The sequence below is a fragment of the Peromyscus californicus genome, unplaced genomic scaffold (genome assembly GCF_007827085.1).
Source record: "Peromyscus californicus insignis strain IS unplaced genomic scaffold, ASM782708v3 Scaffold_7__1_contigs__length_154581171, whole genome shotgun sequence".
Classification (NCBI taxonomy): Eukaryota; Metazoa; Chordata; class Mammalia; order Rodentia; family Cricetidae; genus Peromyscus; species Peromyscus californicus.
The window spans coordinates 37052320-37073776 of NW_026294595.1; the positions used below are offsets into that span (position 1 = coordinate 37052320).

General features: G+C 47.3%; 1 protein-coding gene across 6 annotated transcripts in view; it reads left to right on the forward strand.

The window, feature by feature from the left end:
* Positions 1-21457, forward strand: part of Tanc1 (tetratricopeptide repeat, ankyrin repeat and coiled-coil containing 1) — a 229452-nt gene that overhangs the window by 148099 nt on the left and 59896 nt on the right. For 4 of the 6 annotated variants that reach the window (XM_052723607.1, XM_052723606.1, XM_052723610.1 and 1 more), the window contains exons 6-7: positions 8122-8252; positions 9288-9474. In XM_052723607.1, the coding sequence (XP_052579567.1) occupies positions 8122-8252; positions 9288-9474 (318 nt within the window). The remainder of the gene's footprint in view (positions 1-8121; positions 8253-9287; positions 9475-21457) is intronic. The other 2 variants (XM_052723609.1, XM_052723611.1) reach the window with 1 other exon arrangement.

The following is a 21457-nucleotide window of genomic DNA, read 5'->3' on the forward strand; positions in this document are numbered from 1 at the left end:
TCCTCTGGGCAGAGGGTACCTTCTTAGATGAACATGTGGGGTAATATTTTTAATTACTTTTACACACTTTCAAAGTGGTGTGGAGAAGAAAGGAGTCTAAAAAATGATGACATCTGTCTGTTCCCTACCTAGTTTTAGAAATAAAACACCACTGTGTTTCCCCTAATTGTAATCTCCTCCCTGTCCCGAGAGGTAAGCCCAAGTCTGCTCTGTCTTTAGTTTTCAGCTTCTCTGATGGCAGTGCACTTTCTTCTAATGGTTGATTGAGATTTTGAGGGGGTGTTGAAGTGGACATGCCTAATACGTCCACTTATTAGAAGAGAGAATGGGTGTAGAGGAGTAGAGGAGCTCTTCGTTAGCTTTTTTTTCAGTAAATAAATATTTATAAGCCGTGAAATCCCTGTGCTGGGCGCTGTTTGAGATGAGTTATCAAGTATGTGTGGGGTCCTCTCTTCACTGAGCTTTGGAGTCTAGTAGGGGATTAAAGACCCGTGTGCAGTGTGACTGGTTAATCCAGAGTGGGAAGGGGGATGAATACAAACCGTGCTGAAGGCAGAGATGCTGAGCTGGGAAAGGCTTAACTGACGCACTATGCTTTATGATTTACCTGATAGTCTACCTAGGCTACTGTGTCAAAAATACTACAAACCAGGTAGTTTATAAACAACAGAAATAGATTTTTTCCCCCACAGTTTTTGAGGCCAGGAAGTTAAAAATCAGGGGACTTGCAGATTTCTTATGTGATGAGGGTTGCTTCCTGGCTCATAAGTAGCCGTCTTTTTGCTATGACTTCTTGCTGTAGAAAGAGGTCACAGGGTCCTTCGTTTATAAGTGACAAGAATCTCATCGTGAGGGCTGTGCATTCCCCCTTCCCTGATCACCTTCCAAAGGCCCTATATTCTAACACCATCACCCCGAGGGTTAGGTTCGAACATTGAAATCAGAAGGGAGACTTAACGTTCAAGACAAGGCAGCTGGCAGCAGAGCAGATGGAGGGAGCCGGTGGAGGCCAGCAAGAGTGAGGAGGAACGATGGAAAACGCTTTCCACAGTGAGGTGTGTGAATACGGTCTCTAGAGCAGGGTTGAGGTGTGTGAATACGGTCTCTAGAGCAGGGTTGGGAAAGCGGGGATGGGTGAGAGGATTCTGAGGGCCCCAGGGCCCAAGAGAAAGAGATGATGACCCCTAACCTGTGAGGTGACTGCTGTGGACCAGAGGAGACCCAGCCCTTTGATGTGACTTGTTTCAGGGAGGTTGTCTCTGGGAGATGGTGGAAAAGCTAATAATCAAAAGTACTGAGCTGAGAGTTGGAACTCACACTGGGCCCCAAGAAAGAACTCAGTGTGTAAACCAGATACCCTTTGTCCTAGAAGCAAAATGAAGCACGGGAGACCGGGGGAAGGATTGCGGCGTTCTGAGATCTCATTGAGACACTGTAGCAGGCAGAAGATGTAGCAGGGAAGGGGCAGGAGAACCTTTCCATGTCTCGGCAGCTGGCAGTTGGGACTTTCTGCCATGTAGGACAGAGTTTGCGAGGTCTAAAAGTAGAGGTGTGCCATCAAAAAGTGAAGCATCAGTGCAGTGAGTAGGGCCATTTGGGGATTCCTGAAAGTGAGTGAATGAAGTTAGAGGTCATGAAGAAGGAATGGAGGACGATTCTATTACCCCCAGGAATTTGAGCAAATGAAGGGAGATGTGTGGATATATATATATATATATATATATATATATATATATATATATATATATATATATATAATATTTTTTTCTAAGCAAAAGGCTTTCCCTGAGCATAACTGTAGACTTCATTCAGAGTCTCAAAATGCGGGTCTAAGGTGCCTCTGTCTGTATTTATTAGGTCAGCCCCCTCCTTTTTTTCAAGTATATACTTACGCCTTGACAGTTTTACACATGTGTATAATAAATTTTAGTCATTTAATTATCTTTTTTTTCTTTTTTTTTTTTTTTTTTGGTTTTTCGAGACAGGGTTTCTCTGTGTAGCTTTGCGCCTTTCCTGGTACTCGCTTTGGAGACCAGGCTGGCCTCGAACTCACAGAGATCCGCCTGCCTCTGCCTCCCGAGTGCTGGCGGTGGTGGCGCACGCCTTTAATTATCTTTTTTTTAAGCCCATCTCTTTCTATAAAACCTTTCTTCCTAAGACTACCTCCTACTTTCCTGTCTCGTGTGTGTGTGTGTGTGTGTGTGTGTGTGTGTGTGTGTGTGTGTGTGTGTGTCTGGCTGTCTGTATCTTACCAGTTAGCTTTTATTGTCGGCTTGACACAGCTAAGAGTCACTTAAGAAGTAAGTCTCAATTGAGGAGCTGCCCAGATCAGACTGGCCTGTGGGCTTCTCTGTGGAGGACTGTCCTGATTGTTCCTTGATGGAGGAGAGCCTAGCCCACTATGGGTGGCGTCCATCCCCAGGCAGGTAGTCCTGGGCTCTGTGTAAGCCTGAGCCTGAGCAAGCGAATGAGCAATGTTCCCCTGTCATTTCTGCTTCATGTTCCTGTTCTGGCTCCCCTCAGTGATGGGTTGTAACCTGAAAGAAAGATGGCACAAACCCTTGCCACCCCCGAAGAACTTCAGATGCCTGCTCTGCCAGCATCCTGCTCTGCCAGCATCCTGGGACCCTCACACTGCTGCACACTTGCACCAGGACTGAAAACCCACTCAAGCATTCCCCTGATAAGACACTGAAAACAATTAGTGTTATTAAATCCTGACCCTCGAATACCTGTCTTTAGTATTCTGGGTGGTAAAGTCGGAAGTGTGCCCAAAGCATTTCTCCTGCAGGCTGCTTTCTGATGGCTGGCTCCAGGTAAAGCAGTTTGCTCTTACTTGAATTGCAAGCTAGACAAGCAGCTTTTCAAATGAAACATAGCATTCATTTGAAATAATGACGGGCAAACTGTGATTGTTCACAGTTGAGCATTTATCACAGGTTTTCTTGTAAAGGGATGAGATGAGCCTGTCACTTCAATTAAACAGACAAGACAACAAAAAGACACCTCATAGGGTTAGTCATCGATGCTAAAACTTGACCTTTTAAATGGAAGTTACATTTTTGGGGAAACTTGCACCTGTCACATTGAGCTCAGTAGCTTCTCAGGATTTTTCGGTTAATAGCTCATGTAATATTAATGATTATGATAGTTTGATATTGTGTAATAAAATGTGCCAACATTTTTAAGATTTGCAAAACCAGCATTTTCCCAGTTGACCCAATCCATGATATTACAAAATCTTACACGGGTAAATGATCCCTTTAAAGCATGAGCAGGCTGGGGGGTAGCTCACTGGTAGAGTGCCAGCCCATTTAATATGCGTAGTGCCTTGGGTTAATTCTCCAGCACAAAACAGAACAAAACCCATAAAACAGATCATTGGATTTTACAGGACCAGAGTACAGAAAGTTAATTGGTACACATTAAAGTCAGCGCTGGAATTTACCTTTAAGAAATTGCTATTTGTCAGGCGTTGGTGAGGTGTAAGAGAATTGCCACAGTTAGCTGAAAAGGGTCCTCTGTTTCTTAGGTTTATAGTTCTGTGGTTCTGCAAGACTGCATCCCGGGGCCGGGGCTGGGACTGGGACTGTAGCTCAGAGGCACAGTGAGTTCTGACCCAGCCCTGACAAACCAGAAACATGCCTCAGCAGATTGAACGTGGGGTACATGAGTAAACTGCAGAGGTAAATGAGTTGACTCGCTTGAAGCTAGCTTGGATGCAGGTATATTTTAAATGTTATGGCCTAGAAACACCAGCTTGCAGATAGATGCTCTGTTCACAATATACTGGTGTTTGGAAATAAGGAGGGAATTGTGGTAGCTCAGGAAAATTAACCAGAAAGAAATTGAAAAAGTAATCAGGCATTGTGGCACACACTTTTAGTCCTAGCACTTGGGAGGCAGAAGCAGGCCGATCTCTTGAGTTTGAGGCCAGTGAGTTCCAGAACAGCCAGGGCTACACAGAGAAACCCTGTCTCAAAACCAAACCAAACCAACAAACAAATTTAAAAATGCTTATAATAGTAGTCAGAGAAGACAAGAAGCTAAAATGCAGGCCATGGGTAAGAAGTGGCTAAGTTTAGGAAAAGGGGTATAATGTCTGGTCCAGGACTCCTCTCCCTTAACACAGTCGATTAACAAACATCTTGGGAACTTCAGCTGTTCAAGGTCATATAGATAGTGGATGTCCAAGAGTTGTCCAAGTAACCAGTGTACTGCAGAGTTCAAGGAAGATTGGGGGGATGAGGTGGGCGGTCTCCTCTCTATGGAATGACCACCAAGGACCTTGAAGGATCCCCAAATCAGAAAGGATTTAAATATGTAACTTAATAATGGACCTCAAAAGTTTGAAACACAGGAACAAAGCAAAAACCCCAAACCAGTAGACAGGAAGGAATCATAGAAATCAGGGCAGAAATCAGTGCAACAGAAGCCTGAAAGACAAGACTCACTGAGACGGAGAGTGGGTTCTTTTAAAGACAGACAAGACTGACAAACCCTTAGCCTGATTACCCAAAGGATGGAGGGAGAAAATCCCATTTAGAGATGAAACTGGCAAATCGCACAACAGGCATCCCACAGTGTCTGTGGAGTGAGGGAGATGAACTGGGAAACAGTGAGCATGGGCCTGAGAGAGAACCTTTGCTATGAACAGTAAAGGGAGAGAGCTTTTCTTTTGGAATAGTGAGTTTAGAAGAAGCTGTCTGGGCCGGAAAATGATAGATAACCAATTACATTTTGGGGGGAAGAGATCCGCAAGCACACTGGGAAACACACGTGAATGTGTGAACCCAAAACGTGCGATGCTAGAGGAGGGGCGCCGCCTCGGTGGCGAAGCTAGAGGAGGTGCCAACCATCTGGTGGCATCTGAGGCTTTTCTCGCATGGTGCTGGTTTGGAGGTTTAGGAAGTGGGTATGGCCGCTTCAGTGATCAGGAAATTGAAGTTCTGAGAGAGGTTCATTGCCAGAAGAGCTCTCTAATAGCGTTAGCACAGCTTCTGAAATGACGCCGGGGAAGGGGGGAAGAAGAAAGAGGCCGGGGGAGGGCGCCGATGATGGAAGTGATGGTGGTCATCACGGTGTATGGACCGCTCTTTGATGTTCGCGCCTCAAATGCAGTACTCCGTGTGCAGAGAGCTGAAAGAGGCCGAAGGGAGGAAATCTGAGAACTCCCTTTCAGCTTTCCGCTTGGGCTGACTTTTCACAGTGAGGATTCCATAGGGGGCATTATTGATTAGAGCGTCAGTGTCCCTTTGCCCAGTGGGTTTACATGAGGCCGGTTCCCTCATTTGCAGATATGTTCACGTGTGTTCATAGTGGAGCAGTGGTGTGTGGCTTTGCAGACACCTCTCCCCTCCCAGAATGGCACTGTCAGTCTTCATTCAGGAGTCCTTCTGCCAGAGGGAAGGTTCAGTTAGAGGTGAGGAAAACAATAAATGGCTTAGTGAACATGAGGAGTTCAGTCGGAAGTGGACCTTCTGAGGAGACGGTCACTAAGGTGACATTTAGAAAAAATATACCCCCCCCCCCAACAAGCAAACAAACAATTGGGAAGCCTCTGGAAGGAAGACAGTTTTGGTGACTTTATGAATGCAAAATGAAATAAAGAATGCGTGTCTCTTCATCCTCAATCAAAGTTTTAGAACTTGGGCGATAGCCACGCCCAGGTTGAACAGTTCAGGGAACAGCTCATTGTGCATTGTAGTGTCTCTCTTCAACCCAGCCAGGAAGCTTGGAATTGCCACAGTCCCTCAGCTCATGTGAGCATGGAGATTTGAATGGCTAGTTTTGCTGGGGGGCTGGGGGTTTGCTTTTCATTTTTTTGAGATAAATATCTTGCTGTGTTCGTTGGCTGTACATGTTGCACTTGACATGTAGCCCAGGCTGGTCTCAAACCCACTACAAGAGTCCTCCCTCAGCTTGAGTGCTAGGATTACTATATTATATTATGTATTATAGACTTTCATTGCCATGATTGGCGCTCGCTCTCTCTCTCTCTCTCTCTCTCTCTCTCTCTCTCCCTCTCTCCCTCTCCCTCCCTCTCTCTCTCCCCCTCCCCCACCTCCTCCGTCTCCCCCTCCCTCTCCCCTTTCTGTGAGAACATGGGGTATCTATCTGCAGGCTCAGTGTAGAGGTCACCGTGACTGTGCCATGGCCCTCTTCTGTATACAGGTCCTGCCCAGGGTCCAGAACTTTCAAGTGAAGCCCAAGGGAGCCACGGGCTGTGTTTGTCCACAGGGTAAATGTTGTAGCAGCCGAGCCTGCGTATACAGCTGCTCTTGGCCTCTATACCAGCTGCCAGCTGGGTGGAGTTTCTGGCCCTTTCCCCAGAGTGTTTCTGGTTGAACCAGAAGCTAGACTCTCTGGGGCTGGGATGGAGTCACAGTGGTGCAGCAGTATGGAGATTGTTTCAAAGAGAAAGTGGGGTGGAGTAGAAAAGTCCTGAGATCGCCCCCTCACCCACTTACTCCCCTGACCCCTAGTCATCTTTCGACCTAGAGCTGCCTGAGGCCTGAGGTACACTGCAGAAGGGTGAGGTCTGGCGGATGAAGGAGGGTCTGTAGGACCTGTCCTCCGGATTGAGTTTTTGGGTGTGCCTGGGTCGTGTTGATTTGAAGGTTTCCACCTTCCTTCCCAAGTGCCATCTCCCGTGGCGTGAGGTCTCTAGTGGGAGGGACTTTTTCTAGGGCTGAGTTAGGGGTGTGGTTCTCCTGCCCTGGGCTGGTTCCCTTCCCCTCTGTTGGCATGGGGCCATGGATATTATGAGTTTAGCCCAATTTATCTGGAAGCAGCAGGGCTCTAAACACAGAACAGTCTTGTCACCGTGGTTCTAGAGTGATGCCCTGCACAGTGAGCTTTTTGAGAGCAAGTGGCGGGGGCCTTTTCTCTTCATGAAGATGCCGCCAGGCTGCTTTCTCTCACAACTGCCATTCTGGGTGCATGATGTAGAAAGACTGCTCTGGAACTGAGGGTAATCCATATGATTTTCACCAAAGTTTTGCTCATTGCATTTTGCAGTTGCTTACCAAGTTAGAACTGAGCATGGTGGTGATGATGTTAGCTCATAACATCGCTCATTTATTACATTTTCCTCCACCTGCCGTCTGTAGAATCTATCTGTGGGGAAAATAGGTGCACACATGTGTAGATCCAGATGTCTTGACAAGTTGAAGAGCAGACAAAACGTGGAGTAATTGTCTTGAAAGTCACATTGTTCTTAAGTTCCAGCTTCAGTAAGCACAGTTAGCTTTTGTATATGATCTCATCGCGTGGATGCTCTAAAGTGTGGGAGAGGTGTTAGAATAATGTCCATATTTTACTGGTCAGCCATAATTGACAAAAGCTAAGTATCCTTGGGCTTTGGGGTTCGAGATTAGTCTCCAGCTTGGCATTTAAGTAAATTCCAACATAAGCAGTCCCTTCAGGACAGAAAGCCAGATGACCGACCTTGGAACCACCATGCTTCCCAGCATTACTGCTGAGAACGTTTTTCGTGTGGCATGGGCAGCGGTGCTTTGGATCCTGTCTCCTGGCTTTGCCCCTGGTCTTGGATTCAATGTGGATTCTTGTGGTTAGCACTTGAGTGGGAACCGGGCTTTGACTCTCATTGCTATGGGATATGTACAGCAAGTTTCCCACCCAAGTCCTCCTGCCCTCGTCTTGTTGAATGAGAGCTTGGGTTTTAGTTTATCCCAATGTCTAAATAACGGGTCTTTGCAGCATGCCATTCGGGCTTGAACGCTGACCTGCTGTGACATTGGATGTAGTGCTCTTTGAGGGTATGGTGAAGTAGAAGTCCTTTCTTACCCAGAGAGGTGTCTGAGGTACCCATTCTTCACGTGATACTGGAGTTGCTGTCAGATAGTGACGTGGGGAATCTTACTTTTCAGGTCCGGTCTGTCACCCTTTGCACTTGGTGTTTCTCTGTCCTGTTTTCTCAACCTGTCATGGCCTCTTAATTAGAATGTACTGCTAGAGGACAGGCACTGTCGCCAAACGTGGTACATTTTATAAGGATGCACAAACGCGCCAGACAAGCAGCTGGAGTGCAAACTCGTCCAGATGCGATGCCGAAACTCCCCAGAGGGGCGCCTTCATTGTTTTCTCTCTTTGTTCCAGAAGCAAAGGCCGATAATGAACCGAGCTGTTCGCCAGCAGCTCAAGAACTGTTGACAAGGCTTGGATTTTTACTGGGAGAAGGGATCCCAAGTGCCACACACATAACTATTGAAGACAAAAATGAAACCATGGTAATGCTGGAAGAAGACACTGCATTTCCTACCTGCTCAGAGGCTGAATGAGGCCATAGTACACACCCTACCAGTGTGTGGGGGAGTGGGGGTGGACGGGGGAGGTGGCAGGGCATGTTATCGTTTGGTCAGATGAGTTCTGGGCTCTTGTGTTTTGAAATTTATTACAACAGTTTGTTTCTGGGTCTTCGCAGGGGTGGTGGTGGAAGTAGTTAAGGACAAACAGAAGGGATCAGAACTTAAGAAAATGTTCATATTAACCTGCTAGCCACTACCCGGAGAGTATTGGCTACATGGTTTAAGGTGGCTGAACGAGTTGTTTGGTAGTGATGCTCCTTCAGTCTTGAGAGCACCATTCCTCAGTTGACTGCTTTGGTCTGTGCTTGCCTGTGCTCTCTTAGCTGTTGGGATTGGGGGTTGGGATGAGTCGGGGGGGGGGGAGAAAAGATTTATAGGAGATGAGATAGAGACAAAATGAGGGGAAGTCAAATGGTTCATCCTCCCGGGAGGTACTCTCTGTCCGAGGGAGCACAGCCTCCTGCCACCTCTGAGTGTGCAAATCGCAATGAGGGCTGGAACTTCTGCCTCCTTCTGGGGTCTCTGTGAGGAGGCACGCATTGGGGAGGTGTTGAGACTACAGTGGTTACCAGTCTCCTTTCCTGAACACAGAGCCCATAAATCTTCAGGAATAGAAGCCATGCCGGTCCCCAGGTTTTCCGTACAGAGGTCACATAACCCATCCGTCTTCTGCAGGCTTTAAATGAAAGGAAGTCTGCTTGTTGGCCATCTCTGTTTTATGAATTTGTGTTCCCACTGAAGTATTACTAAGACTGCCCTCAAAGGAGGCAAGCAGAACAAAAACACGTCTCTTTGAGCATTTGGAAAACCGTGTCTGTCCCTGTTTAGCTTTCTAGAGGTTAAACCGTGTCTCCATTTGTCTTGTGCTTAGTTTCATCGTTTTAGCATCCAGAATAAAAACATGTGTCGAAGCATGCTGTGGGAGCCACATTAACTCTCCTTCCGTTTGCCTTGCAGTGCACAGCCCTGAGCCAAGGCATCAGCCCTTGCTCCACGCTGACAAGCAGCACCGCCTCTCCCAGCACCGAGAGCCCCTGCTCAACCTTGAATAGCTGTGTCAGCAAGACGGCAGCCAACAAAAGTCCCTGTGAGACCATTAGCAGCCCCAGCTCCACCCTGGAAAGCAAGGACAGTGGAATTATAGGTAAGAAGCTCACCGCTTGGTAATGTAATGGCTGGATGCACGTGGGCCCAAGCGCTCACAGGCACCTCAGGAGAGGGATTCAGTGGGGTCTGTGAAGGTCATCTGCAGACCCCGCCCTGTTCTTGCAGACAGCTCTGGGCAGGGTTGTGTGCAGCCAAGAGAATGAAGATCCGCTTTTATATTCCTTGACGTTTATTTTTTTATTGCTGGGCTCACGTGGTTTAAAAAAAAAAGGAAAAAAAAAAAAAAGCGAAGAAAAACACCTTATCAGGACTGGCCTGTGAAAACCCTCCCACCTCACTGGTCAGTTTATTCCTTGGGCATCAGGTCCCCTCAGGACACCGCAGCAGGGTAATGAAATCTCTGTGTGTGAAGGAGTTTTCGTAGCCCAATCTCCTTGCTTTTTCCCTCTGCTGGCCTGTGGAGTCTGTGTTCTCTAAGGCTTGCTTATCCTAGGATCTGGCCACTGTTTTGAGGCCAGGGTTTTCTAAGGAAGCCTTCCCTGAGCCTCATCTGGTACACATGGTCCTGCTGAGGTGGGTGTGAGGAGACTTAAGTTCTAGGTGGCTTGAGTAACATTGAATCGCACACATCACGGTCTAGAAAATCAAGGATTTTGGTTAATTCATTAGTCTGTAGACCTGTGGGATATTAGAATCCAGTGGCCCTAAGAGCCCCTGTTTCCATATCCCAGCTCAGACAGATGGCTGTGTGATTCTGCAGGTAGGCTCAGGAGTGACTGACAGAGGTCCCCAGCTTGCTGGCTTTCTGACAGTGACCGTGCAGATGGGTGGGACCCAAAGGCATGACTCAGGCACTCTATTCTATGATTGTGTTGATTTCATAGTGGGTCTCTCCTGAGAAGTTAGCAGCCTCCTCTTTGCTGGTCTATGCCCAGTCTTTGAAGGACATGCACATTCGTATGTAGTCAAATAGACCTCTGAGCTCCATATTCTCCAGTCTCCAATCACTTACAGTTTCATCCAAGTATAATTAAAAAAAACAAATCTTGAGTTCATCCAGTTTAGACTTTGAAGATGCCCTGAGAGAGTACTGGGGCAGGGTAGGATGTGGGCTCACTATAGAGCTCTCCTCATCTTGGGTAGGACTCAGCTTCAGCAATGAAGCATCTTTTACTAATGTTGATGGGATCTGACTCTTATGGATTTGTTTTATGTTGTACTCCTTGCAGTATCAAAATGTCGTGTACATACCGTAATGTCACTCAAGCTAACTTCAAAATTATGTACCTGTCATTATAAGCTGATCTTAGAACATGGTCACCATTCCCTCCAGAGACAATGTACCAGTTTGAAATCACCGTTTCCCCAGGATCTCCAGGCCTAGTCAGCTAGTAGCCTACTTGCTGTCTGTGGTTTAGCCGACTTTGGACATTTCGGATGAATGGAGGATTTGTCACAAATCCTTTTCATTTAACTTCAAGGCCTTCCACTGAGCTGACCCAGCCAGCTGGCATTCTCGTCGACTTCTGCTGCTTATGAATTCACTTCAACGAACTGTTCGTGCATTCCTGCTTTTCTTGGGCTCCGTTTCTGCGTTCTCCACCATACATAGCTGTACCTTTGATGTGAATTCGGTGGTAGCCACATGACTTTCCTAGCTCTTGAAATGTCACGTCCTTCTGAGAGTTTAATCTTCCTTCAAGGTTTTGCTACCTTTTTTTTTGAACAGGCTTCTTATTTTTATTGTTAGTTCTAGAATTGGCATTACATGCCTCTTGATTTTAAATATGCCATTGGGGGGTGGGGGTCAAACATTCCCAAGTATTTTCAGTCACAGAACCACCCATCCATTATTTGTTCTCTCTCACTCGGGTGCATTGCTGAAATTTTGAATCTGTTTTGCAATTCTAGGGATCAGACCAAGGCTTTGTACCTGTGGACCAAGTGAAATAGAACCAAGCTACACCCCCAGCCCCTACATGCATTTAAACAAAAAAGCAAAAGCCCTGGCCTAGCAGTTTGTATTGCCAGCCAAAGATTAAGCTGCCAGGAGGCTTTTAACTAACACTCAATTTAATATAATCTTCCCCAATCAGACTCCATATTATATGCTCCCACGGCACCACAGTGATTTCCCTCAGTGTGCTTGTTAGTTAGTTATGACTCCATACGGATCGGGGTCTTGTTTTTCCAACTCTGTTCTGGGTTCTTAGCTGAGTGCTGGGAATAAGAAATTAAGGAAAGAATTGCTGTTGCACACAAGCAGGGAACATCTAGTTGGTCTACAAACAACTGTTCAGGATTCCTATTTCGAGTTGGTTCGTTAAAACATCTACTACCACAGTGTCTTAAGCTCTGCTTTGATTGAAAAAAAAAAAAGTAGAACCTTTTATGTCATCGATACTGCCTTGTGCTCCTTGGCTCCTTGGCTCAAACCAACATGTTCCCTTAACCTTGGCTAAACACGAAGAGCTGAAAATATTGATGGGAAGGTGGGAAAAGCGAGAGAAAGGGGTTCGCAGGCTTTCACGGGAGATGGGAGACCCTAGCTCCTGGGGCCAGGCTTGCACCACACAGCACAAGACCTTAAGGGAAGCACATGCTGGTGACAACATGCCTCTGTTCTCTCCCGTCTGTGACCTGTGCAACCAAAGTCTGTTGCCAAGGTGTGGTAGGGAGGAGAAGGAAAAGAAGCAAGAATTTCCTCCCCGGGCTGACTTGAGCTGCAGGTGTTTGAAGAGGCAGGAGCGGTGGGGCCAGAGGGGAAGAGCTTCCTCCACGATCAGTGCGCAGGGGTGCAGGTGCCAAGGCCTCTGAGCTGACAGGTAACGGTGTTGTACTTAGGGTTCTGCCATGGCTGGGGTGGGGTGTGCTTTTTTGCCAACTGAAGAGCTTGCCGACGTTATGAACTGCAGCCCGTGATCACAGCTTTTGGGCATCATCGATGTTTAAGAGAGTAAAATACTCAAGAATACCCCGATGTTAGTGGGCAGAAATGAAGGTAAAAAACTGGTTCCCCGTCGGAAGGCCTGGCCGCAGCTTTCTCGAATGAGTTGGTAAGGAGCTGTGTTCCAAATTACGCCAGTCCTGGAGGAAAGAGGAACCAGCTGTCTTTAACTTTCCATTTTAAGTAAGGTAAGCCTTAGGAACCAGGACAGCCAGCGTTGGACGGCGGGGCCATGCGATGAGGTGGGCTGGGTAGGGCTACCTCGGTATTGCGTGCTTCGGGCAGCAGAAGGTTCCAAGCACAGTTGACTCAGGGCATTAGGGTATGTTCCAAACAGTGCCAAGCTATCCTTGAAAATTCCTGAGCCTCCTCCCACTATCAGGCTGATTTCCAGCATGCTGGTTGCATTTAACCTAAATCACTCTCTGCCCAGCCGAAGCAGGGAGAGGAAGCCTCTGCTGCCACATGCCTGGGCAGCTTCCTCAGGGCTGCCACAGGTACCCCCATTTACAGGGGGTTTCCACTGTTTTGCAAAGGGCCAGTGACCCATTAGAACTTATGGGGCACCCTTCCAGTCTTGCTCTGGGAGACCAAGGCTTAATGGACTCTGCCGCCCCCTTTCCAACTCCGTCATGTCCTTCAGAAGGGAGCCCCACTTTATCCTATGTTGAGAGGTTCAGATTCTCCCATCATGAAAGTCTTTAGAAGGCAGTGGTTCAGTCATGTAGAAATACTGGCTGAGCAGATGGGATTAGCTGCATTTTCTATGAGTGTCTTTAATTTTTTTTCTTACTTATTTTGGAAGCATTGGCAGTACCTGGATGTTAGTGTCTGGTTTCCAAATTTGCAGTGTGAAAACCTGCCAAACGTGAACCCTAGCTGTACCTCCCTAGTCACAGTAAAACAGCTTGTAGTCACTTGCTTTGGAAAGAAAAGCATTTATAAGGAAACAGCCTTCAAAGGTGTTCCCTCTGTGCCTGAGAAAACTGTTTTCTCAGGGGCACTCCTTTAAGTTGCTTCGAGCTGTTAAAATGGAATTGTAATCTGTATTAATCCCAGCTTAGGGGGAAATGGCCTATATGTATTCATTGGAATATATGTGGAAACTAATCTGACCTTCAAAAATTGCTAGAAGTACTGTGTTTTAAGGCATGTTCTGAATTGAATGTGTTTAATTTTTCTGTCCAGGTGATGATAAATATTTTTGTATATGTATTTCAAGAAACTAGACCTTTTCCACTTAGGAAGACAGAGGGTAGACTCGTTGAGGAGACACACAAACTAACCCTAGCTCTTCTACTGAGATTTCCTTTATATACATATATATGTGCGTGCATGCCGGGTGTGTGTGTGTGTGTGTGTGTGTGTGTGTGTGTGTGTGTGTGTGTACATACTACACCATTGGTGCGGGTGTCAGAAGACAGCCTGATGGACTCCTCACCCTCCTCCTTCTGTCTTTAGGGGGCTCCCAGGATTGAACTCAGGCTGCCAGGTGTGTGTGTGTGTGTGTGTGTGTGTGTGTGTGTGTACATACTACACCATTGGTGCGGGTGTCAGAAGACAGCCTGATGGACTCCTCACCCTCCTCCTTCTGTCTTTAGGGGGCTCCCAGGATTGAACTCAGGCTGCCAGGTGTGTGTGTGTGTGTGTACATACTACACCATTGGTGTGGGTGTCAGAAGACAGCCTGATGGACTCGCCCTCCTCCTTCTGTCTTTAGGGGGGCTCCCGGGATTGAACTCAGGCTGCCAGGTGTGTGTAGCACGTGAGTTGTCTCACTTGCCCCAAGATTTAAAAAAAAAAAACAAAAACAACCCACTACATTTTAAAGATTCTTCCTCTCTATTAATAGTAGATGTACCAAGAAGGATTTCAAGGTAGCAATTAGAGACACTCCGGCTGAGGAGGGTCCGTTCAGAGCCTCATCCCTTACGCTCCTTCTTCCCTGTCCACTTGGGCCTGTCCAGGTTTTTACTTGAGTATTCTGCAGCATCCGGCACCTCCTCCTCCTCCTGAAAGGTGGTGTTGGGAAAGCCCCAGGAAGGCTGGAGGGCTCTGCACAGTGGCTCTGTTCCCTTACTCTTTGTGTCTCTCCCAGGTCATGTGTGTCACCTGCCTGACCCCCCTCCGCACCCCTCTTTCCCCAGCTGGACCACAGGAGTCCGCATCCCAGGCAATGTGGCTGTGGGCAGCGAATGCCGATTTCAGCTCCTTGGGTGCCTCCCTCCCTCTGCTTCCCTGGGGTGCTGATCTTTAGTCCCCTCTGTTCATTTAGAAGTGGGGAGCAAGTGTAAGCTTTGAGGGAAACATCTACATGGAAACATCTCTCTTGCAAGAATATGGAAACATTTCTCTTGCAAGAGTAGCTCGTGTTAAGCTGTGGGGCCCTTGGGCCATACCCTGCCGCCACCTGATGGGAAGTGCTAACATTTGCTTTCCTGCACAGTTCCTCAGAACATAAAATGTCGTCATGGACTGACTTTTATCTTCCGTTGACTCTCTCTGCCTCCTTCCAGGCTTGGGAAATGAAAGGGATTCTGGAGGTAGCCCTCGTCTGTTCACTTCTGTGACTTTGTGTCTCCAGGGAGGTGATCAGATGCAGAGGTCTAGGAGGGTAATCTAATTGTACTTTCTTTTCATTTTAAACTTGTAAAGCCCACCCTTTTGATTTTTATACTTAGGCTGCTCTGGTGCCACCTGTATCTCCCCCTCCCCCCCATAATAGAATGCTGTGAAATTGATTTGGTGATAACTATTTAAGATGTTTCAAATCTGGGTTAATATTCATTTTGCTGCATTACCTGCAATTTAAAAATCATTGTTAATTATAGAAGCCTTTTAAAATCTCTTGGGTAAAGGAGCAAAGTTTCTCTTTACATTTATGATTTGGTAACACAATCAGCGTGAAGAAGAAATCGCTGGCAGGTTCCAGTCACAGCATCTGCCCTGATGGCAGTCCCTCTGTGTGTTTGGGTTCTTCTGGCTGTTCTGTTCATGGTGGCCAGCATGTGTGGACAGACACCCGCTGTGTTCGAGGAGCACATTTGTTCAGCACTGGGATGATTAAAAAAAAAGAGAGAGACATGTTTTCAAAATTGTCTTCCTGTGGGACTATGAAATTATCAGTCCAGCCAGTGGCTGGGAAGAGTGGGTGCCTCTCATGGAAGATCCTTGCTCCAGGTGCATAATAATGCCAGCTGCTGTGTTCTGTGAGCCCTCCTGCAAGGAGTCGGGAGCTCTGGGGCCTCCTTTGAGTGTGCCAAAGGCTCCAGTGTGGATGCAGTCCATGTACAGATTTGCAGAGCTTCACCAAAGCACTGTGTAACTTCTGTGAGGAAAAGTCACACAGTCAGGTCTTCAGACGTTTTCTGGAGACTTTGATTGCCATGCCAGATCCAGCTGTGGCTGTGTTCTTACTGAGAGAGGCCAGGCCGGTCCAGTCCTCCCCCTCCCACACTGCCCTGCCTGAAGCCATTGGTTCCTTCAGGTATTTCCACAGTTGAAGGGCCTGATGAATGTACCTGGGAACTGCAGCTGGGTCCCTGGCCTTGCTGCGTGTTGTGGCAAAGCATACCTTGCGCAATGCGGGTGAGCGCTGAGCTGGAGATTCGGTACAGAGATCTGGCTGTCACAATCCAGTGCACAGGGTTCCCAGAACAACACCCAAAGGGGCAGGACTAGCCGGAAGTGCCAAGCTGCCATTCTGGGGCTGTGCAGGAGGAGAAGCCAGGCAGTCCCTGAAGGTTCCCAGGGCACCATCCGGGAATTCCCTCTGGCAGGAGAGGTAGCTTCCATTCTTCCCAGGGAACCTTCTCCTTGCTGAGCTAATAGATATTAGGAGCTGGGAGCAGGTGAGCCAGGGTTGTGTGTGGCTTTTGCCGGTTTGCAGTGTGGTGGGCCTGGGTGGGAGATGTGAGAGATGTGCATTCCCGCATTCCTTGTCGGGAAGATGAAGCCACAAGGAATTCGGCCTTGCAGTCTTTACCTCTGTCGGTCCAGGAATCCAAAGCATGTCCAGGTATCCTGAGCCACTGCTGGTGTGAGGTGTGAGTCCAAGGGAGGGGACTGAGACCTTTGGTCCCGCCAAGGACCTAGAGAACTGCTGCAAAGCTGCCTTGACTCAGTGCTGATTTTTTTCTCACAACTTCAGAGTTCCTTTGCTGCATTGAAATAGAACTTCTGAAGTTGTCACAGCCTTCCATTTGGTCAGCCTAAAGAAGGCACTCTGTAGTGGCTGGTGTCCCTTTTTAGCTTGTGTCTTTCCATCTCCCATGTCCATAAGTAACCATAATATTCCTTTCTTGTTTGCCTTTTAATTCATGGGTCTAATGTTTTAACATTTAAGCTCTTCCTGTCACCCATTCGACTGAATTTGGAAGTTAACAGATGTTTCAATGCTACTTTATTTATTTTTGGTTATACAGGAAGGGGAAAGAACTATTGTACTAATAATTTAAGAGGCACTTGAACTATGACCTCCTATTTAAATGTTTCCAAACCCAGGGAAGGGTGGGGTTCTCTTGGAGCTCTTACTTTGAATGTGGAGAATGAGTGACAACCTGTGGAGTACTTGAAATAAATTCTAGTTTGTTTTCCTCTCATTTAAAAATGTATATTTTTGGTTATGTGTTTTGTAGTAAATAAACTAGAGCGATGTGTGTACATAACTTATCAGTAGATTCAGGAGTACATGTCCCAGATTTTCTGGAACTAGTGTGGCGGGATCAGAGTAGTGTTCTGAAGCTCGGTGACACTTCAGGAGTCGTGAGCGTTCCTGTCTGAGGATGTTACAGGAAGTGAGTTAGGATATGACAAGGGCTTAGAACGGAGCCTGGCACACCTTAAACACTTCCGCTGGCCATGTCAGCCACTGTAGTGAGCATGTTGTTTCTGAAGGATGCTCATTACTTGATTGCTCCTTAGGGGTAAACAGTGCTCACTCGTAGACATGTAGCGAGCCAGGAGTGTTCTGTGGGGATGCAAGTCAGACAAAGGAGATGAGAGCAGAGACAAGATGAACTTAGAAGTCAGGTCATACAGTTGTCCTTGCTTTCCCAATGGTGATCAGGGAGTGGTGTTGAGTTCCCAGGTAGCCAGTGGAAAAAGAGAAACACAGTTGCCTGAAGTTATATCTGTAAGATGGACGTGTATCCCATTGCCATGTGCCTGGGGAGTCAAATCACAGTGCCATTTCTTAAAAAGGGGAGAGCGCAGGTGGAACCCCAAAGCGTTTGCATTTAAGATACTTTTCTAGGTGTTGTGTCCATATGCTGCTGTGTGCAGCTAGGCCTGGTCATCAGGCTAAACATGGATTCACATTGTAATCTGTCTAGCTCTCCTTTTTTTTGAGACAGGCTTTCTTTGTGTAGCCTTGGCTGTCCTGGAACTAGCTCTACAGACCAGGCTGGCCTCGAACTCACAGAGATCCGCCTGCCTCTGCCTCCTGGGTGCTGGGATTAAAGGCGTGCGCCACCACTGCCCGGCTCTGTCTAGCTTTCTTAATGCTCTTTTAAATCCATGGTGTGACTTAGGTCCTAGTGAGCTCCTTGGCTCTGGACCTGCACTGGTTTTTCTGATTCAATTTTAAGGGAACCTCCAACATAGAAGCTGAAATAAGGCAGAGATGGTTGAAGAGAAGCTGAGGAGGAAGCAGTCACTGTCTCCCTTTACTTAGCAAATTATTTGGTGGCGGAGTGGATGGCAATTCTTAACAAGATGACCTCCTGACAGCAAACCCTCCTGCAGCCACTGCCTCTTATGCAGCCCCTCCTCGGTACTGAGCCCGGGCAAGCCAAGGAGGCCTTGCAGATGCGTTGATCGCACAGAGAGAGGAGCTTGCGTTGGATGTGCCACTGGCCCTCTCCCTAGTCTGCCTCTGTACAGTAGGGTGGGCTTCTGCCTGGCCACCGCTGGTCATGAGGATCCTCTTGGTGTGTGTGCCTTCCTAGCTCAGGAAGGTCTTTTGTGTGTGAAGGAGCAGATGGTTAAGTGTGCAGTCACTGCAGAGGAAGATAGACACCGTCCTTGGCGGTACGGGAGTTTTCAAAGGACACATTGCGAGAACGATGCACATCGAAACTGTAGCGAGCAGCACCAGGCCCCATTTATCCCACAGTCACGTGGCACAGTCTAGCCTGACAACCTGATGGAGTGTGCACAGAACTGTATGCCTGTGTACAGCATCCTACACGTGGAAGAGTGGTTAAGACAAGGTGGGCGACAAGCTTTGGTCAACAAAAGCTGGCGTCTCTACCAGCTGCAGGACTGAAATGGAAGTATTGTGGGTGCTTAGCAGATTTTAGAGTATCCATTCCTTGGGAGATGTCATGTAGAGATGTTTTTAAATTTTTATTTTCATATCATTATTATTGTTGGTTTTTTTGAGACAGGGTTTCTCTGTATAGCCCTGGCTGTCCTGAAACTCCCTCTGTAAACCAGACTGGCCTTGAACTCTAAGAGATCCACTTGCCTCTGCCTCCTGAGTGCTAGGATTAAAGACGTGCACCGTCACTGCCCGTCTAAAAATTTATTTTTATTTTAAATTTATATGTATCTGTGTGTCTCTGTGTGCGTATGCATACATGTGACATAGAGGCCAGAAAGCATCCTTTGAAAGTGGAGTTACAGGCAGTTGTAAGCTGCCTGACGTGGTTGCTGGCAACCAAACTCGGGTCCTCTGGAAGAGCAGCCAATGCTCTTAGCTGCTGAGCCATCTCCAGCCCCTCCTGTTTAAAGAAGTCTTCAGATTTAAATGTTGCCCTAGTTTTGTTGTTGTTGTTGTTGTTGTTGTTGTTGTTGTGTGTGTATACCTGGCTGTGTATGCACATACATTCTCCAGAGTGGCTGTGCTAATAATAACCTAAGTAGGAATTTGTGTTGCTGTTAGCCTGGAGTCTCTTGCAGTAACATGTTACTTATGAGAGCCAGCTCCCTCTCTCTAGGAGCCTGGAGCTGCCCTTTGAGGAGGTGTACTTCTTGTGTGAGGGGAGATGGAGTCACTGGCCTTTCTCTGTCCCACTGGCTTGCTTCCGGGGCTTTTGTTGTACCTGAGCTGAGCCCAGAGTCCACCACCTGGGCTTTGTGCAGTAGGACAATCCCACCAGGCTTCAGGAGCCTCTGGCCTCTGCTCTCAGTGCCCTGGTGAGTGTGGCCAGTGGACTGCCTCTCAGTCACAAGCTCCCTAGTGGCAATGGGGCTACTCTCTTCTCACCAGAGTCCCTGCTAATGAACGCTGCCCTTTTCTAGCCTCCACTAGAAGCAGCTAGTTCAGGGTTAGGGCTGTAGCTCAGCAGTAGAGCACTTCTTAAGATGTGCAAGGCCCTGGATATGATGCCCAGTACCACAAAATAAACAGCAATCAAAATGGCTACTCCAAAGGAGAATTCTTTTTCCAACCATTGCGCCTGTGGCTCGGGGCTACCTTCTCTCATCTACGTTTCTTTCTCTCACTGCCGGTACTTGAGGGTTTCCTCCCATCACATCCTGGATGCCATGTAGAACGCTGAAGCCTTGGCTAGGCTCTTCCAGATGTTTCCAGCTGCTTCCTGGGACCCTGAGGCTGCAAGTCTGCTGTAACAGGAAGTGGGGTGGTCTAGGTCCCTGTTCCTACTGGTTAGGATCTTAATTGGGATTGAGGTATTTATCATAAGAGCACAGGGTACTAAGGGACAGCAAGTGTAGAAAAGCATCAACTGCCCTGAGAGGCTTTTTAAGAACAGGTGCCACCAATAAAATAGCCAAAACAGGAACGCCAGACACACCACCCCATCCTCGTTCTGGGCACGCCTACACCCCTTCATCTTTCCATCATTTAGATGTTGGGACAGCCCTGAGAACTTAACTTATTACAAGATGTCTTAGGAAAAGCACTCAGAATTCCAAGTAGTGAACTTAAAACAATTTGTTTTATGAGACAGACTATATTTTTATGCTTTTAACTTATTAACAGAGTTGCTATTAATAATGAATTCCCATAAATAAATAATAAACTCATTAATAAGTTAAACTATTCCTGTAAGGCATTAGTAGTCCCTGGCATAGAGCAGACCTCCAGTGAACGGCTACTGCTGTTGTTAATACGGCAGCAGCATTTCCAATGGGAAGAGAGAGTCACAGTGCTTGTTCTGCGTACATGTAAATTGTCCATTTCACAACACAGTGAAGGCTGGCTTGATTCCAGAGAGATGGAGGCATGGTTATTATTGCTAGAACGTGCAGGAATGTTGGAATAATAATCTTGGTTTCTCAAAAGTTGGAAACTGCCCCATACCTCACTAGTTTTCACTTTGGTTAGGTGTAAGGCCAATGGTCCTGAGCAGGAAACAGTAAGTAAGGCCAGTGAGATATAATGTCTGACTGCAAGTGGAACTGAAATATTATTTGCTCATTCATTCATTTATTCAATAAGCAAATATTTATTGAGCACTTATCATGCCTAAGATGCTGCACTGTCCAGAAATGGAGAAGGTCAACTTGAGGTAGGTATACTACAAAGATTCCCACACAGAACCTGTTTCTAAGGAAGGGCTTATAAATAGGAAGAAACCAGAGAGCCGTCTGTCCAGGCTGCAGCACAGCAAAGGCAGTTATAGAACCGTGGAAAGGTGTCCTGCGGCCACAGCAAGGAAATCATTTGTCTTCTAAACCTTCAGGAACATTTCAAAAATCAAACCATTCAATCCTTTCGGTCCTGGATAAGTGACTCTGTCTGAGCGCATTGACCAGTTGCTGATAGAGTGTGCTCTTCAGAGTGTGTGGATAAAGCTGCTCCCTCCAGCTGCTGTGTCTGAGTGCACCTTGGCCAGCTTGCCCCCATTTGCCAGGATCCTGCTCAGAGGCCTGGGCTGCTGGGATCCCAGCCGTGCGCGCATTAGTCAGCATGGCTCCTGTCCTCAAGGACACAAGCCAGCATTAGGTCAACAGCTGGGGCAGCACAAGTGGCCGGGTGACCTGTAGTTACAGCAGATTGGGTACTGTTCAGGCCATCCGAAAACTAGGAGCGTCTGCCTGTAGCAGCTATGTAGGGTGAGTACTGAGTACTGGGCTTCGCTTTCCCATGTTCCTCTGTGCTTTT